The sequence below is a fragment of the Clinocottus analis genome, unplaced genomic scaffold (genome assembly GCF_023055335.1).
Source record: "Clinocottus analis isolate CAN_PGR_092001 unplaced genomic scaffold, fCliAna1.0.p SCAF_21, whole genome shotgun sequence".
NCBI classification, from domain to species: domain Eukaryota; kingdom Metazoa; phylum Chordata; class Actinopteri; order Perciformes; family Cottidae; genus Clinocottus; species Clinocottus analis.
Genome location: NW_027175943.1, coordinates 8,590,274 through 8,618,202, shown reverse-complemented (window position 1 = coordinate 8,618,202; position 27,929 = coordinate 8,590,274). Strand labels below are relative to the sequence as shown.

General features: G+C 41.1%; 1 protein-coding gene across 2 annotated transcripts in view; it reads left to right on the top strand.

The window, feature by feature from the left end:
- The window catches only part of LOC137792143 (collagen alpha-1(XXV) chain), a 142,455-nt gene that overhangs the window by 111,615 nt on the left and 2,911 nt on the right, over positions 1-27,929 (top strand). For both annotated transcript variants that reach the window (XM_068587643.1, XM_068587642.1), the window contains 27 exons: positions 253-297; positions 2,298-2,342; positions 2,935-2,961; positions 5,098-5,142; positions 10,388-10,420; positions 10,783-10,818; positions 12,571-12,615; positions 14,083-14,145; positions 15,341-15,409; positions 16,490-16,534; positions 16,982-17,026; positions 17,289-17,366; positions 18,591-18,614; positions 19,898-19,942; positions 20,129-20,173; positions 20,306-20,386; positions 20,510-20,572; positions 20,654-20,704; positions 21,129-21,155; positions 21,652-21,732; positions 22,067-22,102; positions 22,646-22,699; positions 22,821-22,874; positions 23,309-23,335; positions 24,375-24,428; positions 26,253-26,330; positions 27,551-27,589. In XM_068587643.1, coding sequence (XP_068443744.1) covers positions 253-297; positions 2,298-2,342; positions 2,935-2,961; positions 5,098-5,142; positions 10,388-10,420; positions 10,783-10,818; positions 12,571-12,615; positions 14,083-14,145; positions 15,341-15,409; positions 16,490-16,534; positions 16,982-17,026; positions 17,289-17,366; positions 18,591-18,614; positions 19,898-19,942; positions 20,129-20,173; positions 20,306-20,386; positions 20,510-20,572; positions 20,654-20,704; positions 21,129-21,155; positions 21,652-21,732; positions 22,067-22,102; positions 22,646-22,699; positions 22,821-22,874; positions 23,309-23,335; positions 24,375-24,428; positions 26,253-26,330; positions 27,551-27,589 — 1,335 coding nt within the window. The remainder of the gene's footprint in view (positions 1-252; positions 298-2,297; positions 2,343-2,934; positions 2,962-5,097; positions 5,143-10,387; positions 10,421-10,782; positions 10,819-12,570; positions 12,616-14,082; positions 14,146-15,340; positions 15,410-16,489; positions 16,535-16,981; positions 17,027-17,288; positions 17,367-18,590; positions 18,615-19,897; positions 19,943-20,128; positions 20,174-20,305; positions 20,387-20,509; positions 20,573-20,653; positions 20,705-21,128; positions 21,156-21,651; positions 21,733-22,066; positions 22,103-22,645; positions 22,700-22,820; positions 22,875-23,308; positions 23,336-24,374; positions 24,429-26,252; positions 26,331-27,550; positions 27,590-27,929) is intronic.

The following is a 27,929-nucleotide window of genomic DNA, read 5'->3' as shown; positions in this document are numbered from 1 at the left end:
ATGGAAACAATAGACAGATCTGCTTTTTATCCAACATGTGTGTGTGTGTGCGTGTGTCAACATTTTATAAATAGTGGTATATTTTTGTTTGTGACTATTCTTTGAAAAGCAAAAGCGCATTGTCATTTGCATATTTTAATGTATGATAACCATATCTTTGCAACGCTTGGTCTCTTTGCAAAGCAACATGCAGTGTGATTTTTTTTTTAATGCAACGAAACACGTAAAATCCTTTTGTGTGTTATTTCTCAGGGTTCCCTCGGGCCTCCTGGAAACCCAGGTGTTGATGGACTGAAGGTGAGGCCATTCATATAAAGATGTATACAAATAATAATGTTGATGATGAATGTCCACATTCCTACACTCAAAGTTTAAGATTAGTTCTGTTAATCCCCTTCAGTTAAAAAAAATCCGAATGTAGAATCAAGCGAGAGGATTTACAATCAAAGCGTGACGTCCGTTCTCTTTGTATCAATAAAGGTTTCTAGAAGAGGTGAGCTTAGGTATTTTTACGTGAAATACAACAGCCCCACAAAACATAGCCTGAACATGGTACAACGCTTCCCTCCCAAAATCATACACATAAAAAGTTCAAAAGGCGAACTTTCCTCCACACCTGAAAGTATTTTATGTTCAAAAGACTGACTTTAACATAGTTAGAGTTTTTCATTAGTCCTTTTGGCCATGTGTTGCACTTTTCATATGAAAGCAGTGCTGCCATGCATTCTGACAATTTCAAACCGCTATCCTATTTGGGAGAAATCCCCGCGGGCTGCATCCTCGAGCCTGAACCACAACGTGCGGTCGCCTGTGAATCTGCTCACACTCTCGGCTCCTTTTCTGGATTTCATTCTCAAACCGAATAAAGAAGACACATTGCAGGTGTTTTTTTTTTACAATGGGGGGGTTTATTCCAGAGCAAACAAGAGTGAATGGGGAGATCATTTGAGAGTCGCCATCTTCTTAATCTCAAGCGTGCATTTCTAAAGATATGTGAGGAGCGGCACGCATGCTGTAATAGGAACCAGAGTGGAAGCCATACTGAATACGGAGACAGCAAAAGCTGAAGGCATAATTCCATACTTGTGGAAGGAGTCTGGCTTGCCAGCATGAAATAGAACGCCAATGCTGTGCAATGCAGTTATAAAAGAGAATCTGTTATGGTATGTAAGCGTCACTCATGCAGAAAGTTGAAGTCTAAAGAAGAAACGGCTGCTCGGCCAGCAGTGGCAGGTTGACTGGCAGACATCATATTGATCTGACATAGATATCCACCGAAAGGCGATGATTACTAATGCAAACCTTATCAGCTCCAGTTTAGGTTTTTTTTTAATCAGACTCCATCATCATTATGGCAATATATCATCATCATTATGTCGATGACTCCCATATGTGGGCTGATAGATGATACGTGATTCCAGTATTTATGAAGAGTTTCACCACTAGTGTGTAGCTGAGGCGTTTCCCTATACACAGATCATACACAATGATTCATGGAAACAAAGCATTGTGGGAAAAGATTTAAAGGATGGAAGATTTGACGGCACCAAGAAAGGAAAATAAGCACACTTTGTGACCAAAATTAAATAAAAGTGCAATCAATAACCCAGACAATGTGGCCAGTATTGAGCAGCCGATTGACAAGTATTTTGATTTAAATGACTATTTAAATAGTTAATTACATTCTGGCTACAATCATCAGGGTCATCCAGTTATAGTTGTCTCTCTGGTTTGAGAAATAGCGGCGACTCTTCTCAAAGGCTAATGATGTGGTAGGTTTGCAAAGGTCACGAGGTTAATTGTTTTTGGCAACAGATGGACCGAGGTTCTCGGTGACATCCGCGGCAAACTGCCATTAATCAGATGGACTTGGCTTTCTTCTTTTGCTCATGTTCAGAACCAGACCAGAAATAATTAAGCTTTAATCAGCCTGTTTATCCTCTCTACTTTCAGATTTAGTTTGCGGCTTTTTCAGTTTCAGAACTTGGTACTCTTTTGGAGAATGTTCTGTAATGTATTCAGCTGTAGCTGTCCAGTATTATACTGGAGAGTCCATTCCTTGCAATACGCGGAAGTCAAAGACACTATCCATCCTTTCTATTGCCCTGTTGTCAAACATCCTGCAAATGCATAACACCTGTCTAGTGACGACACAAGTTTAATCTCTGGTTTGAGGGAATCTCTTCATAACGAACAAAATGTGACGCTTTTTGCATCTCCTGACCTTAAAGCAGAGTTCACGCTGCTGAGACGGCACACTGAATACGGCCACTGTGTGTATGTTATGCTGTCCATAGGGGGATGTTGGCATCCCAGGATTGGACGGTGTCCCCGGAGTTAAGGTCTGGTGTGCACACATTCTGTGTGCTCTTATTATTGTAAATTCACAACCATCTTTTTTTTTTCTCGTTTTGAAGTCAAACATATGTCCTCTTTCGTCCCTTCCCATCAAAGAAGCATTCTCTTTTTTTTTTGTCTTTTTTCTTTTGGACATCTTTTTTTATGACATTTTCTTCATTGTTATTTTATTTTATTTTGATCCTTTTTAGAAAACATACATGATACATACATTTCATCTTTGTTAGCTCATGATCACATGATCTCCATTTGGCAATATACAAATAAATATGTAATAAAATGTGATAACGGCACCTACAAATAGGTTTTGATTCATTTTAATTGTGGTGAAATATCATTCTCGCTAGAATTTTGGCCTGTTGATATTAACAAATTTCAGGAATGTGCAAGTTCCAAAAATACTACTCGGGGGTCTGTCTGGGGAAAAAGCAGCCATAACACAGGATAATTTCCTTAATCTATCATGAATTTAACCCCAGATTCTATCAGACCCTGAGTGGCTGCCGTAATTCTCCAACTGAACATAACTCCCCCCGAGCTTCTCCGTGTTTAATACTCTGCTTTCCTTCCCAACAGGGTGAAATGGGAGAACCAGGTGAAAAGGTAAAGTGCTAATTCAGATCACCAAACATTATTGTTGGCATCCGTCTAGATATCCCAGCGTGTGCGAGGACAGCCGTCATGACGGCGGCTCTGCTTTTATTCTTAAAAAACTCCACCTTGTTAAAATGTGACACCCATCGGAGATTTGGCCACCAGTAAGTCAATGATTCAGTGAGTCACAAAATTGAACCCAATTTCTCAAACTCTAGGCCTCGGTGAAGACTAAAAAACCCACACAATAGCCTTATTCTCTCCATTCCCTAATTGTAATAGTGCTATTATTCGCTGTTGTTGGACAGCAGCTGGGGGGAGCGGGGGGATTTGAATACTGACCGCATCAAGAGTAAAACAGAACGAAGGGAGGGAGGTAATGACTCACTGTTCTTCACCGACCACAAATCTGGCCTTCAGGCTCTTGTTCTCAGTTGTTGTTCGGAGTCTTTCTTCAAACCGGAGACTTATTCCCGGTTGTTAACACATTGGATTCACTGCAATGATGAGGCAACCGCTGCTCACAGCATCACCGGTGTTCTGTGGAGGATCAGCGCAAATAATGGCTCAATGTACAGTTGGAGGAACTGCGTCTGAAGGGAAATTGCTTCGGCGTGAGTTCAGGTCAAAAGGAAGCCATGTCGTCATTCCTTGGTCTTGTCACGTCTACCAGACCAAAAAATTGATGTTCCCTTCCTTGATTATTTCTTTTGAAGAGTTCTACAAGCATGAAATTGGAATATGTGTTATATTTCATTAAAAAAAACTATTACTGTGTTGGAATAAGTTAAATATATATATATATATGTTTTCCAATCTTTGTAATCATTTTGAGTCCTTTCCCCTCCGGCTAGGAATTGTAGACTTAAAATACTACACGTTTTTGAGATGTGTGAACATAAAATGCAGTTTAAGCAAAGAGCCGGTCAGGACTCCCTGCTAGTCGGCATTTTAACCTCGAACCAATAAATGGATTAAAAAATAACAATGCATCTACACTGATGAAAGCCTGATGTCAAGCTTAATGCTTGTTGCAGTAAGCTCATTTTCGATAAGTTCCTGGTTAATGTTCTCCATAAAGACACAAGCTTTTGATTTCCAATTGTTGGAATTGCTGTTCATTGTATGATTCACAATCGATTAGGCTTCAATTTAAAACCATGTGGATTCATGAAAAGTGAAGGACAGTTAGAAGACTGCCAAAAACAGCACTGAAATTCGCGCCAATGTACTATGAGCTTATATTCCTGGAGGAGCCAAATATGTCAACATAAACTATTGTTTTTGGCGTTGGTGCCAACTAAAGAGCCAGAAGGCAAATTCAAGAAAGCAGTGCCAGCCTCTAACAGATAAAAACTGATTGTTTGAGAAGCACAGAGCTTATTTCAGGAGGCTCATTTTCTTGAACTCCTGACACGAGTATAATTTCCTCCACAAGGACACGACCCTTTATTTAAATCCGTGGATTTGCTCACCTTCAAAATGGCAACATAATAGGCCGAAATGTCATTGATGAGAAATCTACCGGCTTTAAAGCAGTGCAATGATAAGCCACGTATCAGCCCGAGCTCTGAGCCACCATCAGCATTCTGAGAAGCAGGAATAACACTGTCCACCATCTTAGTTCAGCGTGTGTACACAGTAACATTCGCTCCTTCAGATCAATCGTCTGGAAACCCCTCCATCGTTGGGGTGTTTCAGTGCCATCCCCAGTGCCGTGCTGTCAGCGTGGCTCAAAGCAGTCAATCTATTTCATACAGCTAAGATGGAAAAGTTGTGAGTTGAGAAGTGAAGTTCTTCATCGTCAATGCCAGGAGGGTAGGACGTCCACGATGCTCCACACAGTGGATTACGTCACCTGCGATCGTATTTGAACCATGTGCGATGACTCAGTTAGTGACCGAAGTGAATCAAACATGTACAATGCACGTGGCTTTTTACTCCAAGCAACCATTACGCCGGTTTACACGGCAATCAATCACAGAAGCCCTACTGTGTGTTGTGCATGGTTAAACAATCTGGTGAACGTGTTTAATATCTTTTTCGTTTGATTTTCCATTCTCCGATGTCTCGTTCATTTCAGCATTGACACATTCTTGCAATCAATGGACTGACCATGATTTCCTCTGTGTGATTTCATCACAGGGCGATATGGGGGAAGATGGACCGAAAGGTGACGTAGGAGAGAAGGTATGTCCATTCCACTTTAACTTCCCTTCCCTGTGTTCACGTCTTGGAACCTGCACAGAGAAACAGCCGTTGGGCTGTGGCTGTAAAACATTAAAAAAAAAGACGTTAATGTTACCCTTTTGAAAGGAGATCTGTGGAGAGCAGGAGTAGCTGAGGTCGAGTCCCATCACCTGTAGTCTAGGCTGCACAACGAGCAATAATCCTGGCTCTTGATGTGTCTTTTATGATGAATATGGACTTAATTGCTACACTAATGCCGATGCAGCATTTTCTGGTCGGATGGCTCCTGCATTAATTTGGGACCGTTCATCATCAAGAACACTTGTCAAGTTGGGATCCGTTTCCAACAAAAGGCGGAGTGGAGCTCCGCCGGACTGACTGCTCAGAGCTAAAGTAATAGATTCATGTTCCTGCGCATTTGTTTCAGTGCATTGACATCATGTCCTGAGTCAGATTGTGCGTCCAATCCAAGGCTTTGCATGCTGCCTTTGCTGTTACTGTTTTGTTTAAGCAGCATTTCTGAAAATTGGTCACAGATTCAATTGTGTTGTTGGGCAACCTCAGAAGATTGGGGCCTCTTTACTTATCAAATTTGTTTTGAAGCATTTTAGAAAACCAAATTATGAAATGGATTGGAATGGACAATTCTTAGAAAATGTGGATCCAGCTCACACAAATATTGCTCACACTGCTGGGAAAGAATGAAGAGTCCTCCCATAGTTTCTAAGAAAAGACAGCTGACAGGAAAAAAGTGTGGTTCTTTCATTAACTGGAGATGCTGCTTTTCGCCCGAGATGCTGAGTTAAGTTTAAAAACAAAATACAACTGATAGACCGGCATAGGACGAGGAGCAGTGTACTCAAAACGTCACTGCCAATTTATTGCCGTTCAGCGGAGAACAACTTTGATAACTTCTCACTTTATGGGTACTCTGTTTTTTAAAAGACTGCTGAACTCGGCTGCCAAAAAAGACACCATTTGAGGGAAACAGATGCAGGATATCATCTGTGGAAAATGAGTGAACAAAAAGGAAAGTGGAGGACGATAAAACTTTGCTGCTCTCGGACGCTTTGATCTGGTCTACCTCAACACAGTAAAAGAGGAGAAAAAAAAGATGGATTTTTGCTGCAGGGGTGAAAAAGAAAAAAAAAAGTGTTGAAAAAAGGAATTGAGCACCAAGGGAATTCAGACTTCTGTAGCCAGTCACCTGCAATTCGTTCTTCAAGAGCCTGCTGTACTGTACAGCGCTATAAAAAGAGACAGAATGTCGTGTAACGACTTGGAAACGGTGAGGTTTTTTTTTTTTATCATTAGCAGGGATAGTATTACCTCATCTTCTCAGCTCGTCAATGTCAGGATGTAAAAGTGAGCGTAGTGCAGAACATATGGTCGAAATAATTGTTTTTCAATCAAGATGTGACTCAGCGTACGGATGAGTCTAACACATGTCGGAAACACAGAGGATTGAAGAGGAAATGTCTCCTGCTTGCTTATACACACACACACATAAGGCACAGACCTACACGTCTATCCACGAACTAGGCCTTCTGTCATCAAAGCAGTGCGTCTGATCAATCGCTCCAGCTGATACTGTCTCACTGGCGGAAGAGGAACCCAGAGAGCCGACGGGGCAGAGGAGGGGGAGGTGAGAGCATCTCTCGACTTCCACGCTGATGATGCCAAGGTTAACAATACACAGCACGCACTGCGGGGAAAATGCGGTTGCGCGGGTCGAGAGGTGAGGCGGTGAAAGTTTCGGTATGGTGAGCGGAGAGACCTCAGGGAGCGCAGAGCGGGGAGAGAAATGGCAGGACCGGGCTTTGCATGATACAAAGGGAGCTTGTTTTGACGGCGGGGAGATCCGCAGACTGTGAAAGAGAATAACTGACAGGACATATATGCTGTGTTACATGCACGTTTATTCTAAGAGACAGGTTTAAATCTCTTTCCCTCACAACCTAGAACTGGTCCTCAAAAAGAAGTCAGATTGTATAGAAGTCTCTCACTTGATTTATTACTTTAGCAAACGTTGTAAACATGAGTTTCAGGTGTCTTTAATTACTGCCAGATTTGTTCGTCCGACCTGTACATCTTCTTACATTATTGTATATTTCTTTCCCTTTTGTTTTATTGTATGATATGCATAAATAAATAGCTGAAGTTTAGCTTGGTGTTAAGAATGGAAAGGAGAAAACCTTTTGGTTAGCTCTGTCCAAAAGTAACAAACCAACCCGACCAGCCCTCTGAAGCTCAAGTAGTAACAAGATATTTTATGGGTGGTTATTTTTCTAAGTATTTCTTGGTCAGGAGCAGCAACTTCCTAAACCCAGAAATCGCTGCCTGGCAACTATCCCCTATCAAGAAATAATCGGTAAGAAACAAATCCCCAGAAAACTCAACAATTATCGCTTTTTACACTTCAGCTTTTGTATAGATACAACGTGCTAATTAGTAAGCGTTAGAGATGCTTTCAACAGTTGCATCACTAAAATACAATATCATCTAAAAATCCTGCATTATAACTTAATCTTCAAGTGCTTTGTGTCAAAAACGAGTTTACCACTTAATATTAGTGCGCTCAAGTGATGCATATTCCTTAATAGCGTTGTGTTTAATCAAACTGCCACACAGAAAACATATAGACCATGTGCAGTAAGGACTCAACAACAAGGTATTGAAGAGATACACATGCATCATATTTGATAAGTTATGTAAATGTAAAAGTAGCACGTTGCAGGTTTCAATTGTACCTCAGTGCAGTATTTGAGTAAATGCAATGCAACTTTCCACCTCTTTAAAGTATACACAATCTGAAATTATGACGCCATCATCGGCTATGACGAGAAACATTTTCAACATCCTCTGCGTGTCTATTCCCGGCCTCATTTATAACAAATCATCACCGCAGTTAAAAGCTTTAGTTCTGAATCATTTACCTCTGATGGGTTCTGCCTAAGTATTTAACTAGGTGTGAAATTAATTGCGACTCCTCTTGTTGAGAAAGTTAAACTTCAGAGATGGGCACATTCTTCAAAGGTTTCAAAGTAAAATAAACCCAAGAAGGTTTTGGGAGCTTCCCAGGCTGAGCTCTTGGCTCTGGCCGGTGTGGCACAGCGGTCGGTATACTCTTTGAATCCGAAGATCCGGTCCCAGCTCTTATGAACTGGCCACGTTTCAACTGTTGGGGGGGCCTCTCCGCCCTGGGAGCCCCTCGCGATCTGCATTGACTCCCTTATATTCTCCCTCAGTGACTGCGGTCCATATTCAGCTAAAGCCGCTGAATTTGGTCATCTTTACTAATGACCATCATTTGAGCAGGAGTCCTGTTTAGAGGGCTGTGGTGACATGTAATGGTTATATATATATATCGCAACTCTGCTCTGGCTTCATTGCTCGCCCATTAGTCCTCTCCATCTCATTGGCTCTCACGCGGGCAAACAGCTGGGAAACGGCCTGATTGACCAAGAATTCATTATGAGATCTCCATGCTATTATCTATACATCAGGCAATGTGCGGCGACAACTCCGGGTAATGAAGTGGAGCTGTGGCGACAGCTCTCCGTCCTGCTCGGCTCTGTGGTTGAATCACAGGCTGGAGCCTCACCATGATAATTGGCCCAATTGGGACATTTCAGCACTCGGTGCCACACCTCAGCTCACCTCCCAATTCCACCACTTTTTCCATCTCATAGTACATCATTTGGAATAGATTAAACTTGTGAAAACTCTCACTTGGTTCTCTCGGGCTATGTGTCACTTGTGTCTGCCTTGTCAAGAACTTGGCTTTATCAGTTGAGCAGCAGGGGAATGAAAGTGTTAATCGAGTGTGTGGCATCCTCCAGTGCTTGTGTTCGCATACCTCATAGTGGCTTTTTAATTAAAAGTGTGTCAAATGTGTTGTAAATTCATATTATTTCCAAGATTATCTCCTTATGGTCTCATTCTGCTGAGATTAACACTGAGAAAAAAGAGCGAATCATTTTTACGTAGTCCTGAGCCTGATTATGAGCTAAAGTAGGTTCTTTTTTTGCGTAAGATGTAACAATTAAGTCCAGATGGGAGGAATTCTTTGATATCTATCTTGCCAAAAAGCGACAGGTGGATACTAGCTCTGACTTTTATGTTTGTTTTGTTGAAACCAAGACACAAAAAAGTCAGAATATTGGGCCTCTCTCTGTATAAAGTTTCCTGTTTTATTATCATCTTTAGGTCAACCGTGACATGACATCCATGTAGTATTTGACCAAAAAAACCTTTAACTTTATCGCGTGAAAGCCTTTTTATTCGTCTTCAATAATGTAATATTAGGAGCTTGTTTGCACAGCCATCTGAAGAAGTTAATTCTGTTAGATCCTTTGTACCCCCAATAAAATATCCATATGAAAAATCCCCTATACAAACTGGAAGGGTCACTTTTAAGATACGGATAGAGGCGCACTTCAGTATGCAACAAAGCCCAGCTGTAAACAGTAACAGTTTATTGTCGGCGAAAAAAAAAATGCTCCAATTAAACATGCCTTGTGTGCTATGCTTCGTAATGACTCCCATAAAAAGCTGAGGCCGAGAGGCATTCCTTCAGCAACTTCTGAGCGCAAGGCGTATGTGCAGTGAAACCACAGAGTCCACAGCGGAGCTGAAGACCCAGTCTCCTCCTCCCCGCTCCCTTTTCCCACCAACCGCCCATAATTACACTTATTGGCCCCTTGTTTTATGTATGTTTTTACTGTACACTGTAGTAGTAATGCAGTGCATAGGAAATGTGGTACCCTGCGTGAAGAGACACAATGAAAAGGGTTCAAATTGTTGTCATTGGTAAGCCCCCTTGCCTTCTCTACTGTTATTTCTAGTGTTGGGTTTCATACTGGTTTCATGTCATCACCAGTATGCATCTGCACTCTTGACAGTTTAAAGACATTGATTGGCAGCAGAGTAGTTATTTAAGTGCTATCTCAAACTTTTGTGAAAGGTACATTCATTCTGAACGCTGCTTAGAATAGCAGACAATCCGCTCTCTAATTGGATTTCGTACAATTTCACCCAGACAACTCAGGACCACAACGCAGTCGTCAAATTATGTTCTGCATTGTTCAGAGGGAATAGGCTTCTTTCATATTCCTCTTACTGTAATTGCACAATAATGTTTGTTCCGGTGTAAAAAAAATGACTCATCCAGTCTGAATACCTCGGTCCCTCTTTGATGGTTTTATGTGTTGTTCTTATTTTTTATTTTGTATCTTTCTCTTAGGGAGATTCAGGCTCTTCTGCTGCAGGCATCAAGGTGAGAGCTAAGCTAAGCTAAACACTTTTCCATGTCCTGTTTGTATGATGCTACGGATCATTTGGAGGTGTCATCAAAATGGAAGTTGCAGAACACAAACTAACGAGTATTTATATCATAGTCAAAAGTTATTTGGAGATATTGACGAAAGTGACGTCCGGGTATAAATAACTGTTTCCTCTACTTACACTGACATTAGCTTGCTAACATATGGAGGGTAATTTAGTTGACATATCTGATCTGTTATAGTATTGGAAACTGTTAACATTAGCCACAAATTTAGGAATGGATTTCCAAAAAGCTGGTGCAACTCAAACAAGAAATTAGGCAACTAAAAATAAAACTCTTTGTCTGTGTTTCAGGGTGAACCCGGAGAGTCTGGACGAAGTGGATACAAGGTAATAATTGCACTTTGCTACACCTTTATATATTAATAAATTAAAGTAGATATAGCAGTGATGGCAGTACATTGTCTGTCATATAGACTAACCATATATTGTTGAATACAAAGTCTTTAATGGGAATAGGTCTCTATGTATAAATGGAGAAAAGAACTTCACTGCACTAGCAGAATCTGAGTACACATATTTCTTAATTATTCATCACTGTGAATACACACATCAAAACAAGCTTTAATGTACAAGGTGAAGCTCTCTGTGCAAGATCTAGTTTGGATAAGAGCATTCCAGACTCAGTTGAACCTCAGTGTTTCAAATGTAATAAGGATGGTTGTACATGGGTACGGCTTGACCTTTAGCTCATCCCAGTGCTCCGACTCATCTTACATTTACTTTGGCTTAATACTTGTTTTGATCCAGCGTAAGGTTCCAGGTATCATGACTTCAGGATATACGAAGGCTGATGTTTTTGCTCCATTTCTTATTGTTAAAATGATTGTCTAAAACCAACAGATAATCCCATCCCTTTGCTCTCCGTCAGTCCTACAGGAGTTCTTTTTGTTTTTTAAAGCAACGTCTGTCAGACAGTTTTTCTTCTGGTGTTTCACACTTTCCAAGAATACAGTTGCTGATGAGAAACTAATAAAGCAAGCATGCAGCAGAAGAGGAGCTATTTTCCTCCCATATAAAAGCCGGTATTTGTCCCTTGACCAGACTGCTTCGAGATTGCGCCAGTGCCCCATCTAATTACACTTTTTAATCCCGAGTGCTGCGCCCCATTAATTCCCCTCTCTTTTCTCTGTTTGGATAAACTGGTTCCAGACAGACTGAGAGGCGTTTTTTTTCTTGCAACATTAGTGGCCGGTACTAATTTTTTAACTGCTTTATCTTATCTCTCATTTTACAGCCGTTCTGCTTTGCTGACACACTTACAAATTGTATATTTCTCATCACAATGGCCATCAGGAGATTTAGTTGTTTCCCCATTTTTTAATATTACCATTGGATGGCATTCAAGTAGCAGGCCATGAACAAATACTTGTATTCATTAGTTTTACAGCGCTTTCATTTGTCACAATGGAAATGTACAGGCCTCTTTCTGATCTCCTGAGGGACGGTACAGTCGATCATTCTCGTGCTGCGCTAATCATGCAGACATTTTGTTGTGAAAGTCTGGCAGACGCCTCACAAGAGATTTGACCTCTGATTTGTCCACGGTTGAATCAAATGTGAATTCTTCCCAATTTTCCAAACTTGCATGTCATGGGAGTTTGGACTTCTCCGCTTGACAATGACCCGACCTGGGTGACAGAGAAAGAGGCCGGCGTTTGACTTCCGGCGACCTGGAAGCGACGGCAGCTCTCTCAAACTGCTTCTGCTAATTTAATCCAAAGTACCATTTTTGCCTTCCAGGAACCATAACTTTTCACACCTGCCCAAGCCAATACAATCATACAAATAAAACTCAAGTGCACTTTGTGAAAGGCTGAGTGTTATAACAAGCACTAATCACGCTGTCAAGCCTCGGCTGCATGACTTGGTTTGAACATGCATGTGCGGGACCTTCTGCTCGTGCTAACCGCCAGCGAACGAAAGGCACCACGCGCTCGCGGACACCAGGCGGCTTTTCAGAAGAGAAAACACAAATAGAAAACACAGTTTAGGGCTGATAGAACCCCAAAGAGCCCACAAATGAGGCTTGACCCAGCTTAGCTTGGCTTGGCTGTAACATGTCACACTCTTCCTGTGTAGGGAGAGCCAGGACTTCCAGGGCTGCCTGGACTCCCAGGGATAAAGGTAAATGCTTCGCTGTTTTTATCCCCAGTCATTCCCCCGGTGTTGTCCCTGTCCATCCTCTTCAGCCCGTCTGTGGCGGCGGTCAGAGCGAAAACGCCGCCGACCTATTGTCACGCCATTAAGGTCACTTCATCCTGCTTTTCCCGCTGTGTGGGATTTGTGCCTCGACTGCAAGGTTCCTTCTGATTAAGTGGCAGACGCACTAACAGCTGTACAGTCGGTGCAGTGAAAGGCAAACCGACGAGGCCAAAAAGTCGATGCTTTTGATCTGAACACGCCAGAAGAAAACTGTCTCATCTGTGAATTCATTCTTTGAGCGGCGCATCCCCTGGCAACAATTCTTTCTTTCTGAAAGTGGCATCAAGAGACTCGGGAGTGAAAACGTGTCAAAACTGCCGCTCGCTAAGCAGAAGAAGTATTTCTACTTGATGATTTACAATTTTTCAAATTAGGCTTTTCTTGGTTTAGTTAAAGAGCCTGCTTCTTTATTGTACCATTAAAACCAAACAGCAGATGGGGAAACAAGAAGCACACAATAATTCGCTGCCTTCTTCTGCCTCAAGAATACCAACCACCTCAGTGATTCTCAGGACCATTAGCTTGAATCATAACGTGAATGCAAGGAATGCTCACACGGGCATGACGAGATGCTTGTTGCTGTTTTGGTTTTGTTTTTCTCCTTTTGTGTGCTTGTTATGTGCTGGCCTTGTAAAAAAAAAAAAAGAGAAGCCCTTTCATTTTATATTTTATATACTCCTGTTTTTACTTAAGAGGCCTGAATGCTTGATGGATTCTAACAATATTTTTGCTAACGTAGCACACTCGGGTTCTGAGCTCCGCTTGCACTTTGTTCTGCTCCGCATTCTTGGCTCTTTATCCAATCAATGTTTAAGAAAGTTTTGGGAGGCAAGTGTCCATTACCCCTTCAAGGGCTTCAAAGGAGTGCCTCGGCTATAGTAGGTGAGAGCTCTGGTATGGCTCTCACCTGATGGTATAGCCATACACGTTATTTCCCAATCACATGTGATGCAAATCAAGCATCACACCTCATGATGGAAGCTCACTGCTCATAAGTGAACGTGCAAATGCAAAATATAAAAGCATCTTCATAGGTGGCAGAAGGCCTGGTTCTTGCACACACCTTTTAAGCGGAACGCTGCTTGTTCTCTGATGAGTTTCTAACAAGTTGTCACGTCTATTAAGGCTCATAAGAGGGAGTCATTAATGGATGTGAAACCAGGGGATGAATTAACAAGCCAATTATGATTTGTGTGTGTATGTGTGTGCCATTGATGCATGTGTCTGTGTGTGTGTGTGTGTGAGCAGTAAGTGCATGCCTGTCGTTTGGACTGTGTTTGGCCATTCATCTTGTGTATATGTTCGCTTCTCATTGCCAGCGCTGTGCAGGTGACGCTGAATGGCCTCGTGGGAAAATCAGTCATATCCGCTTCTTTTTCCCCCCCCCAGGGTGAGCCTGGATTCCTCGGCCCCCAGGGAGAGCCCGGGCTTCCAGGACTCCCCGGAACGAAGGCGGGTGACTTTTTGATCATTGTAATAATCTTGTTCATCACATTGTAAGAGCGACACGGGGCATTTTTCAGCGGCGACAGCTTTTTATCGCATTCTTTGAGCGTGATCGTCATTGAAATCAGCAGTTCCTCTGGGTTTATGGTCTCATTATCCATTATTATCACTTTGTAGAGGTGGTTAAGCCCCTGTTTCTTCAAAATGTCACTTGGAAGTGGTCAGAATGAGCTAATCCCCACCGCTCCCTTTGAGTCGTGACATTATCACACTGTGGTGCCAGCGGTGATAATCCAGTCACGCTACAATTAATGTTCACGTTGTCCTTTTGCATCGGGCTGTTTGCGGCGCATCAATAATCAAGGTATATTGGTTTTGCATTGTCATCTGGCATATTGCTTACTCAAATGTCAGGGTATAACTGAAAAGGAGGAGCTTTGCGGCACATACTTTGTCTGATAGTTTTTCCTGATGTTCCGGATTGCCCACAGGTTTGAGACAACTTGGGGTGAATCCATTTATTTAGAGGGTATTGCTGAGTTCTTGTTTTGGTTCTGGAGAGTTTAAAGATTTATTTGGGCTATTAAGTTATCATTAGTAAGCAGTTATTTAAAGGGAAAAACCAAAACCTAATTGACTTAACAAAGCTAAATAATGGTTGTGTCCCACTTGGTTTTCGGTATCAGACATAAGTATGATTATGAGTTTTGACTTACACCACACCCCCCTCTACTGGATATTTTAAGTCACTTTACAATTAGAGAAATTGTACTTCACCATACAACAAAGGATTAGCATTTTTCTTAAAATATTCCCGGAATGTACACATCAAGAAAAAGAGGGCTTGATGCAGATGTTTTTGTTTTTTTTTAGTCTGTTTTTTTTTTTTCATCTTTCTCCGTTTCACCTTCACAATCAGGAAGCCGATTGTGCCGACTCAGCATAGATATCTACCATTCACCATGTAGGTCTGCCGAGTAAGCAAACTCATGAGAAGGATGTGGAGCTTTTTTTTTCCTCCCTCAGTCACGTCAATACTGCCAAACATTAAGGAAATTGAAGTTCATGACTGATGTTCAGTCAGAAGATGCATCGCAGCTCTTCTGCTGACAGGAGGAAACTGGGCCTTGATCAGCACTTCTCCATGACGAAGACAGGTTGCAGAGGTAACTTCTCTTTGTTTGCTCTTTTGTCTCGACAGGGAGATAAAGGTGACCACGGCCCACAAGGAAAGGGTGAAAGAGGGGAACTTGGACCCCTTGGACCAAAGGTCAGTAGTTATGTGTGCAAAGCAAATCATCACAAATGACATCAACTGCGAGGAAAAAGGAAATTGGATCATTCAGCAGTATGTTGCAATATTTTGCCCGTTGCTTTTTCATTTAAACCAGATTTCCATGACCAAACATTTTGTGAAATCTCAGTGTATACATGAAAAAGTGAGGAAATGTAGTATTTAAACTAAGAATGATGATTCCAAAGCCTACAGTAAACCTTAATGAATGAGAGACAATAGTTTGATTAAAAATAATACACATTTATAGAAAGAGCGTATTCCTGCTTACATTTTGAGCATCTTTCTTTTTAAAGCATAGTAATTATTTCAAACTCAGTGTAAATGAACGACATGAACATATGAGTTTTCCAAACATAACTGTTAAAATGTTAAAATGCCATGACTGTTCCAGGTTTTCCATGACCGTGAGAACCCTGTTACAAGCTTTCTGCTTGCTCACAACCGTCTCTTCCCCCATCTAAGTCATAGATTGTTGCTGCCATCTAGAGCCAAGCTGATTTAAGCACACGCCACAAAGTTCCCAGAGTTTTTAATAAGAAAAAGTCGAATGCATCCCAAAGCAAGAGCTCATTCAATCTGTCAAATCTCCGTCTATAAGAGGGCTGGCTAACCCATTATGGCCTGTAATAGGCTCAAGGCTTTCCCTGGAGTCTGCGAAAAGTAAACCAAATATAAATGAGTTTACCATTGTTTATGTCTGGCACTGAGCCAGCAGGTAGCTTAAGCTCCAGTCTAAACTGAGACGACCCACAGATCTGCTTCACATCCTATTAAAACCCCCAAAAGTGAAACCCCTTCTTTATCAATGCCAGAGTTTAAATAAACACTTTCTCCATCGCTTGGCAGCTACGGCATATTAAAAGGTGGTCATGGCAGTGAAGCTGACGGTGTTGAGTACGAGAGCTCCATGATATTCCTTTGTGAGATATGCGTTTAATTTTTTGGAAACGAGTGTTTATGAATTTCATGTTTATGTCTCAAGAAATGTGCTTGTCTTGTTTAAAGTGTCCCTCGTGACTCTGTTCGTCATCTATGTTTTTGTACTCACGGCAGGGTTCACAAGGAGAGTTTGGTACGCCCGGTTCCAAAGGTTCAAAGGTGAGCACGGCAGATGTGTTTTCTTTTCATTTGGGGAACGCAGCCCCTTCATTAGCTGATCCTTTTGTTAGATTTCACAAGTGATTCCCATCTTGGATTTCTGCATGAATGTACTTTGAACATGCCATCATGATCCTTCAGACAAATACAAAGCAGAACATGCTCTTGTGCTAGGTCCCCCGCATGGCAAAAATCTGAATTTAAATTTAAATTCTATACTAAGATCTCTAAATGAATACAAGATGAAGAGGGAAAAAGTCAATTTAACATCAAAACTAAAAAGTGTTATGCGTGAAGCGAAATACTGGAACTTCCTACACCACATTGATGAGTTATATGTGATGCATGATTTCAAAACAATACACATTATTGCTTTCTGCAATAGAGAATGTACTAATAATATTACAGGCAATTCTTTAATATTTTTTGTTTGTTTTCTCACATTAGGGAGAAACTGGGGATAAAGGAGAAATTGGATTATCTGGCCCGAAGGTAAGCCGCTATATTGCCTCTTGTCTTCACTTTCTTGGAGGATTTCATGCCGAGTAAAATTAAATGTTTTAATGTTCCGTGATACAGCATTACACATAGATTACCACCAGGGGGCAGCAGGCTAACCTTAGCAGTTTTTTTTATTATTTCTTACTGATATTAGTCATAAATGTGGGAATTTACGTTATGTTTAATTCGTGAGTGCTGTATGAGAGAACTTGAGTTTTATTTTATTTTATTTTTTTATGGCAATAATGTGCAGGGCCCCCCTGGACAGAAAGGAGACCAAGGAGCCACTGAAATCGTTGACTACAACGGAAACATTCAGGAAGCTTTACAGGTCAGAGAAGTAATTAACTTAGCACATTTCTGTCGTTTTTGTTGCTTCAGAAAGATCTGCATCCGCATTCTTAAGCGACTACGCTGACAACCTCAGAGATGAGGAAGACAGGACTGGTTGTAATGTACAGTTGTACTTGTTTTTTCACGATAATATGAGGATTACAAGATATATACATTTAGAAATACAAAAAGCAAAAAGACACCGAAAAAGTGCAAAAGCTCAAGAGACAAATAGCCCAAAGCCCAAAAACTCAAAAGGCTTGAAAAAGGCTCCAAAAAACAAAACATCCTAAAAACCCAGATACTTTGTTGTCTCCCTTATTTGGACATCTTTACTTGAAGCATCTCTCACCTCCAGATCTGTACATGGTGAACAACTGAATTGGCACCAAACTATTGGACAATACTTTTAGCGTAGCATCTTTACAATCTTTGAAAGTTTAGCTTTTTAAGATGGTTAAGGGTTCTGTCATCACAGCCGGGATGTCTGTCTGACAGCTGCGGTACCTAATTTACAGCCGTTTCCCTGTTGCAAGTCTAATAACAATCTGGAGTTTTAGCAAGTCAAACAAGAATCTCCTACACAGTTTATTCGAATAGAAACGAATTTCAAAGCACACAGAATTATTCACTGCTGGTTCAGATGTAAAAACACACACCTGTCATCACATCAAATGAACACTAAGTAATATAAAAATAAAAAAGAGGAATTTATGATAAAATCATAAATTACACTGAGCTCAAGTCAAACTTATCAAAAACAATGAAACATTCATACATTCATACAAAATATTGCTTTTACAAAACCTGGCAGTTGTCCAGCTATCAGCCAGTTACAAAAGTTTAGGATGCGTCATTGTCAGGTGTGAAATGCACAAGATAAATCTTTGCCATACTTCCTCCTGCAGCGCGGCTGAAAGCAGAAGTGACGGATACGTTACAGTTTCACAATTCTTTCCTACAACATTGCTGCAGTTTCTCAATTAGGTTAGCCAATTTCAAAACTTTACAGATAAATTAAAATACAAAGGTTTGGATCTGTGGTTCATAAGAAAATGTATTCCTTAAATTAAAGTGCAACGCTAACATTGGTTCTTTAAAAAAGAATTGATTTTGAGGGTGTATCTGTGCCGAAATGTAACATAAAGGTTTCCTTCCCTTGTGACCTTTGCAATCTTATCTCTTGCCTCCTTCCTGTAACCACCCCTTTGGCCTACTGCAGAAGATAACCACAATAACAGTAACGGTAATGAGGCTCTGTGTATTCTTTGTGTTGTGTCATCTCCATACGTGATTCATCTTTGTCTTCGCATGGGCCCAACCAAATCCCAACCCTGGTGTGCATTGTTGTCCTTGTCCTTGTGACGCCACGCCCAGCGAGTGTTGGCTTAACAACGAATAAAAACAGTATTCAGCATTGCGTTTATGCCTCCGTGTGAGTGACCCAACAGTCTGCCGAGTGGCTAGTTGTCACTCTGAATCTTGGTAAAAGATTTTTTTTTTTCTTCCAAAACTCACCCGGCCCGCTTTTTGGTCAAAATGTCCCTCGAAGCACATAGCGGTCCTGATTATATAAAGACTAGATTGCCAGGTGGGCAAAGTGAGCCCCAGAACTCCAAGGCCCCGACTTGTGTTGATATAACTGAGCTGTTATTTGGGAATATGCACCAAGCATAATATTGATAGATATGATAATACCATACATTGGGTCCTGCTTTATCACGTAATCTTTAGGCTCTGTCTCGAACAGGAGCTCTGTTCAAAATCTAGTTTGAAGACTTTCATTGTTTCGTTTTTTTTACTTGCTCCTTGCATATTCCTAAATGATAATGTTCTATTCATATGTAATTACGCTTCCACGCAGCAAATGTGGAGCCAGGTAGTATTCCAGGATAAAAAAAAACTGTACACATTCCTGAGCAAGTGAGAGGAAGGGTGTTTATCATGCCACTGATCCCTGACTTCTCAATTACCAGCCAAGTATTACGTTTTAGTAGCCTTTAAGCTGAGAAAGCTAAATTTAGCTATGCATCCCATTTATTTTCTGTGCAAAAACCTCATGAGTTTGAATTCAAAAGTGTTCAAAGTCATAAAACCAGTGAAGTATCATTTGTGCATTGGCTCGCAGGGTACAACATTAGCATGTTTAGCATACAAAACTGAAATATTCTTCAGAATTTGGAATTAGCAGGTTTAGTTTCAGTTTAGTTTGAAGCTACATATGCTAAGTGTAGCTATATGTGTATCAAAGAGTTTGTTTCTTAATCAGCTAACTATGATTACTGTTTATCTGTATGTTGTAGCTAACATGTTTTTGACTTTGGCATGTGTCTTTCAGTTGAGCGTCATTGTTCATGACTGATTGCTAACATTTTTTGTCCTGTATGCAAGTCATTTCATTGTGAAATGTAGTTTCTTACATTCAGAGAATATATTAATATTGAAACAATCAACCCCAATTAAAAGTATATCTCCTCAGTTGAGTAGAAATCAGATTAAACTGCTGCTTCGCTCTCTCTCTGTGTTCAGGGACCTCCTGGACCCACCGGGCCGATCGGACCGGCGGGTATCAAGGTAAACTCTATTTTATGCACATTGCACATTGTGCGTCTGCCTCAGCACACTTTTGAGTGTTTTCCTGACACGTGCAAAGCTCATGTTCACTTCAACTAAAAAAAATCACAACATGTGACTCTCCTGCAAAGAAAATCAAACCTGTAGCATTTGCATTTTGACTGTTTTGTATTTGTTCTCTTCCAGGGGGATCGTGGTATGCCCGGTCTGCCTGGACTCGATGGTGAAAGAGTAAGTTAATTACATCTTTTTACACATCTTAATGTGTATACAATTATTTGTTTTCATAGATACCCGCAAGGTGAATAATTGAGCTGCAATAGCTGCTTTTCATAATCTGTTGCATGTTTCCTCCCTGCTCAGGGCTACAAAGGTTCCAAGGGTGACATGGGAATGCCTGGAGCTTCAGGGGAGAAAGGAACAACCGGTTTACTCGGCCTACCTGTAAGAATGTAGATTAATATTCTTACTATGTGCTAAGACGAAGCCTGAAAAATCTTTGTTCATGGTGATCAGAATACTTCAATATAGAAAGCAAACGTGTCTCATGAAGCGTTTGCTCCACAGGGTGTCAACGGGGTCAAGGGAGATAAGGGGGATTCAGGCCTGCCTGGTCCTCAAGGTTCTTCAGTAAGTAACATTAAAGACATTTATGGTGACTCGCCACGAACATAGTTTTATATAAGATGTTGTGCATTGCAAACTTCCCAGATCGTCGGCACTCCCGGGCCATCAGGGCCACATGGACCCCCAGGACCCATGGTGAGTGTTTCTAAAAGGTCCCATCAGTGGACAATATGTTGTGCTTATTGTTTAGATAAAAGCTTAAACATGTTGTACATCTACCCTTTCCGTACTAATGCCAGGTAACTTCTAACTATATTCCCAGACAGCATAGCTTTAATGACAAGAGACAAGAATATACATGTTTAATTGTACACTATGAATAACCTCTGAAGGTATTTTTCTAGTAAATACTTGCCTGTAGGAAACTTCACAGTACTGCACTTGTTTGTACTTGTTCCATTTCATCTGCATATCTTCACAAGCAGGTTATTGAAGTGGTTTGGACAAGAAGGGAGGAGGATAGAATAGAAAGAGACACACCTTGGTTTAGTTGTAAATCATATTACATACATATTGATTGTGAGGCCAACCACTAACTAACATTTTGCAATGTTTTCAGGGCCCCCATGGTTTCCCTGGACCAAAGGTAAATCTCAACAAGAAAGTTTTGATGCTGCACGTATGATAACAAGGTTCTGGTTAATATGACTGTAATGAAACCAAGACCTTTTTATCAGTTCTTCTCACCATTACCTCTCTGGTGACAATCGGATGTACTTGTAAAACCCTCCTATTAAATAGGTGTACATTTGTGTATGTCTATTCAAACGTAAAACATGTATTAACCCTGTAAAAAAAAGACGAGTGTGAATCTCCATAAACAAGCCAGATGTTAGTTTTAACTTTCCGTCACTGATGCGTCTTCACTATTTTTCGTGAAACCGCGTGGGCGAGCCTAGATTTAATTATCTGCCTCTTCTCTCCAAAGTGACTAACAATAAGTGAACTCACCCATGTGGGTGCATTGCAACCCCAAAAACTGCATCAACTTCGTCAAATAGGACACAAAGGAGTCGGACGCCTGTGAAGAAACTGTGTCATGTTCGCCTCCTTCCCTTGTTTCCTTTGTTGTCGTTTTTTAGGGGGAATCTGGTTTGCATGGCGTGAAGGGTATTCGAGGAGAATTGGGACACAAAGGAGATCGCGGACCATTGGGTCTCCCGGTAAGTACAGCCGTGCATCATGGGACACTACGACCACAAAGCCCTGTCCTTGATTTGTACTTCAGCCCTGTCTGTTTTCTTGTTGTATACATTCCTGCACCCCTTGAAGTGAGTGTGTGTGTGTGTGTGTGTGTGTGTGTGTGTGTGTGTGTGTGTGAGTGTGCGTGCGTGGGTCTGTGTGGTCCATTTTGTGTCTTCATTTTCATTTGCCTGGGCTGATTCCCTGTAGCAATTTAGTTGTTGTAAACCCTGCCATCAACCTGTCCTAATAACAGTGTTCATCTGGTACTAATCCCGCCTTGTTCATGTCACTCATACCTCCATAACCACACAGGGAGCCTCCGGCTTGGACGGCAAGCCCGGAATTATGGTGAGTGTCAAGTGACCAAGAGGCTTCACCAACCAACGTCTGCCTACTTTTCTCCCTCTCACCCTCCATACAGTCCCCCCCCACCCCTCTTCCCCCTCACTATACACACACCTCCCCCCAAATCTGTGACCACTATCACGACCACTCGGGAAGAGAAAGTTCTATGAACATCTGTCAAACGTTTACATCTTAGCGAGGTGTCATGAGTTGAGTCCAGCCACACAGAGTTTCAAAGCGAGCATTTACAGCAAGTATGTCAAGTCTCCTTTTGTCCTGTGTTGCATTAACTCAGCATTAACACACACTTATACATTAACTGTGTCAGCAGTGTTGTAGATGTCCTTTGTGACCAATGCACGTGTTCTAGCAGCAGTTCTGTGTGCTGCTCGTAGGTCCAACCTGTCCGGGAATATTGTACAAATGTGGATGTGCGACATCATTTTTGCTTTCCATCTGGTATTTGTTTGGAAAACCTACTTTATTTTGAAATACCTGCGTTAGTCCAATGATGTGAACTCACCATGAGAATGCTACTCTTTGCAGGGCACGGATGGGCCTGCGGGTCCAGCTGGGCCAGCTGGGCCAAAGGGGGACATAGTAAGATCAACATTTCATTTTAACTTATGTCTGGCTAATGATACAGTACATTTGAGCTTTAATTTGAGGTGTTTTGTTTGAAAAGTTTCATGTGGTTGCAACACTGATTAATTTGTGTTAGGGTGAGAGAGGAGCGTCAGGCGAACCAGGACCAAGGGGACCGTATGGACTACCTGTAAGTACGAGGAGGATGTTATCATGTTGAAGAAACCGTATCTTTATTCAGGGATGAGTAAAGAGAAGTCGACAGCAGCCATGCCAACGCTTATGACTTAAGCTTATGAACGCTTGAACTTAGTATCAGTTAATGATTATATCAAAGCATGGATGTGCTCTTCTGGTTGAGGGAAGTTTCTCCAGCCATTCAGGGTGTCACTGCAGTTAAATATTATCTCTAATAGATAAGAAAAGGAAAAGTCAGCTTTAAACAGTTCATTAAACACCCCTATCTACAGTATATTTATAATAGGCACAGTTGTTTGATTTCCCACATGTACTGAACACGGTATGGTCTGTATCTTTGTGCAGGCTTTTGTTGAGAGAGTTAGATGCATGTTAGCGTTTGTGAAACTCTGTAATGGTGATAAAACTAATGTTCTTTATTTGCAGGGAGCTGCTGGAACACCAGGCTTGGATGTAAGTGTCTTTGTTCAGTTTTTCCTGAAGACATAGATGACAGTGAATGCATCTTTCAGTACAGGGGTGCTTGGCAAAAAAGCTTTTAAATATAGAAAAAAAGAAGATAAAATGGTTTATTATTATTATTATTATCAAAAATCAAGCTTAATGTGATTTGACGTCTGTCATCAGTGATTTGCTCATTAGCACAAGATGTATAATACATATACACTCACACCCAATCCACATGGACAACTTCAATTCAGTTTATTTTATATAGCCCAAAATCACAAATTACTCTTATTATTATTATTCAAATCCTTTCCCACAAATATCACATATATGCCAATACTCTGAAGTAACATTATGTAAAATAGCCCATGTGTGTCAAAAGCTAAAGGTCATGTAATCTGTAGCTGGTTTCTACATTTTTCAATTTAGTGAATAGTAAAATTCTACAAAATGCACAAATCCTAAATAACAGTTTCCCTAAATCGATCATCATACTTCTCCCTTTCATATTCAAACACATGCTCATGTACTTTATGTAAATTGTACGGTGCTCCACACCTGGTGCTCATTATCTAATCAGTGATGGCAGTGATTGAACTCGAGCCTTTAACTTGGAACCTTACAGATGTGGTACGTTCCACCTGCATAGTATGTAGATTTATATACTAGATTAGATTGTCTAAGTGTGAACTGCAAGGAAGATTGTTTAAATAATTAGCAATGTTTAGATAACATGGTTAGCAATGATGGGGAGCGACAATAAGGTACAGCTCCAGTGTCACGATCCATTAAGCTTGTTTTTTCTTCTTCTGTGGATATGTTATTGCAAGGGATTCAGATGAATTGTCGCTTTTTCTTTTTCTATATTTAAAAGCCAGCTCCATATTGTACATAATATACATATTCTCGTTGCGCATCCCTCCACTTTCTCTTTTCCTTTCGTTTGATCCTGATGTGTTTCCTCCAGCTTTGTCAGGACGAGAGCACTCTCTCTTGTCTTTGCCGAGTAAAGCCAGAGTAATTAAGTAGAGTTGACCTTTTACAGGGGTTGCAAGGCTTAAGGGGAGAGAAAGGCGACGATGGGGAAAGAGGCGAAAAGGTAGATGTAGATGGGAAATGGCTTGACAACCCCTTAACATACGGCACAGGACTGATGTCAATGGACAGTGACAGGAACTATTGAGGGATTTAACTTTTTATGATACATTTAGTTTTCTCCTAATCTGTAATTCACAGATAAGAGTGTATAAAATATAGCTGTTGGGAGGATTAGAGTAGCTGACAGGACTTTTTAATTAAAATGTATACAAAAGATGTACATGTATGACTTATGATGTGACAGATAATTAGCATTTGGACTTTCTTAAGAGAGTTAATGTATTTCCTTTTCATTAAATGTCATCCCCAGTCCTCTCAAACATGTGTTCTCCACTTTTGAATGATTTGTCATCTCATTTCTCAAAATCACAAGTCAAATCTCATTCTGGGGCATGACAAAGAAGTGATTTCAACATGATAGCCCACACAGGTCCATTGACAACAGGCTCTTAAGATTCACTTTTGTTTTTATTTTTGTTGTTTTCATGCATGAGCATACTTAAAACCACTTCCCGCACTTGAGCCTGTTGATAACCTCTCCCTTGTTTGTGGATACAGTAGTTTAACGTATATTTTTCAGTAATTTATGTTTCCACAGTTACTAACCCGTCTAATGTGTTTGAGATGTTTGATGTGTTTGAGAAACTGTATCCTGATAGACAACTATAATTTGCGTTTGCGTTTCCCAGCACAAAACAGATCCCAGCACTGCCTCAGTAGCATCCAGACCAGAAGCAGTGCTGGGATCTGTTTTGTGATAGAAAGTGGTTGACAAATACGACTTTGAAAAGTTATGGATGACAAAAATTGAATGACAATCAAGGAAAATGCTGCACTTCTGGGGACTAAGTTTTCTGATTTTCAGAAAATTCATCCCATTAAAAGTACAATCATGCACCAAAGAGTGCACATATGATCCCACAAGGGCTGAAATGCAGCTTTGATGTTACCTCTGTGAAGTGTATTCGAAAGAATTCACAATTTACACTTACTTTTATCTAAACTTTCCAACATTTGATGTCCTCTTATTTATTCTGTATTGTGTTATTCTCTTGTGCATGTTTTTGAATTCTGTCCTCCTGGAGGCGTTTTCCCCCCTGCTTCTCTTTCTCATCCTTCCTGCCCTTGACACACCTTATGGCGATTAGCACTGTTTTTGTACTCTTTCCTATTGTAATGTTCCCCTTTTTCGTCCTCTTCCTGCCCTAAGGAATGTTGTTAGAATACCCTTACTGTCTGGTATCCCCTCCTATCTAACATTGACCATGTGTCTTCCTCCTTTGTGAGTCATAGACTCCCTTTATAATCACACCCCTGCTAATATCAGTGCTGTCCCAAATGTAAAAAAAAAAAAAAAAATGATGCTAACTTGACCAAAACATTGTATCCACAGGGGGAGAAGGGAAAGAAGGGCAAAAAAGGGCCTAAGGGCGAGAAAGGAGAACAGGGTGCCCCTGGATTAGATGCACCCTGCCCATTGGTATGTCCCGAGCAGGAAATCGCCTCCCCAGCCGCGTAGAGCAGTCGTCCCCCAAACAAGGATGAGCGCCCTGTGGCTAAACTGATACCCAGCGTCCACCAGACCATACAGCAACCTGAAACACAGAGTCACGATTCTCCTGAAACTCTGCAATTCAGACTCAAAAACATGCCATTAAATGCTGAAAAAACATATAATTGGGCGAGGATTGTGGTATCAGCGAGCTCACAGGGCAGCTCCTCCCTCGCGTCCGCGCCCCTCGTGTCCGTCGTAGTGGACGGATGCAGGGGTCAAGGGTCGCGCACCTCTCTCCCAGTAACACTCCTAGGTCGTCTTTGCAAACAGGGTTTCCGGGGATTTAAGGGTGAAAAGGGGGAACCCGGTCAGCCAGGTCTGGACGGGCTGGATGCCCCGTGCCAATTGGTACAGTATTTCTCTTCTTCCTCCACCTGTTACCCATGCATGCCGCTCACCTTCAGTCGTTGCTGAAACGAAACCATGCATGACTTTAAGAGCTTGACAGGCATGAACACCTTATTTTCAATCACAACTACATTTTCTATTCATAATTTGTTAAAAAAAACAAACATGCACCAACATTTACATTCATACACTAACTTCCTGACCGCAAGCAGCCTCTTTTTTTAGATAATACACACCATTACAAGTGGAATACACAAATTAAACACATCATTATTGATGGAATTGATAGTATCTATCCTTCTAACTGAATCCTTCCATTCCCTTGATGAAAACAAAGAGCTTAAATCCTGTTTCCTTCCTGCTGATTCCTGTATTGACTGGTTACCTTTTAACCTGATATTAACACAGAACCCTTACTGGTGCCCATGGACCACTCCTCTACTCCCACTCCCCTCTTCCTGTAGTTGTACCAATTGGGCCAGACCGTGACGACAAGGGAATTACAAGAGATTCATCTGATTATTGCTCTAGACCTTTTCAAGATGAGAACATTTTATGATGCTTTCTGCTCATGAAAGAATGATGTGCACTGCATGGACGGTCTTACATTATGGGTGAAACTTTTAGTGGTCAAAGTATTCTAACTCATTTTTAAAAAAGGCCATAGTGGTTGTATGTACTGTGTGTAGACATGGAAATGATGTATCGTAGGTGAGAAACCAGCTCATATCACAAATGTCATCTCATTGCATCTACACCAGCTGCAATAACTTTATTTTAAGATAAATCTCCTGATTTTGTCGTGTTGTCGCCAAATCCAGCTCGTTGCGGTTTCGCAACTTGACTGTGGGGCAACCATAATAAAATCAGAGGGCAGAATCATCAACATATAGATGTGCATGAGCTGTATCTCACTGTGTGTTACGTGCATGAATAAGAATACACTTTTGCGGTTGCCATCACATGCAATACTGTATATGATTTTATCACAACACTTCATAGGAAATGTGTTATCTGCGTTAGCGATGAAGAAGAATTCCAAAGTCGCAGCGTCATATTGACAGTTTACTGTAGGTTCAGTTCCTGTTACACAGAGGTCCGATGAAGAAGTACATTTCAGTTTGCTTGCGGCATCTGGGTGTTTGTGTGAACACCAAACCTCCCGTTATTCGTTCAGTTCTCATGATTTTTTTTCCGTCCCTGCTACTTCCTCCAAACAGGGCCCAGATGGATTACCAATGCCTGGATGCTGGCAGAAGGTGAGACTACATTTGAGTCACATGATCACCCACATTTTTACTGATTTGAGTGAAGAAAATATGAGGCCACAGTGACAGTAAAATTACCATTTTCAGACCTTTGGTTTATGGGAAAGATTTGGAAAGGGGAATCTAAAGTTTTGGACTTTTTCAAAAACTCTTTCCTGTTGAATTGACGTTAAAGTGCTTCTCATATTTTGTTCACTCTTTCAGTTCATTTTTTCTCATGTAGGTCTCGGCTTCTCTGTGTTTGCATGGATTTTCTGTGAAAAAAAGTGGTAACAACGTTTGACTGTCTCACTGTGATTGTACAACTCGGTCATGAAACAATGTCCACCTT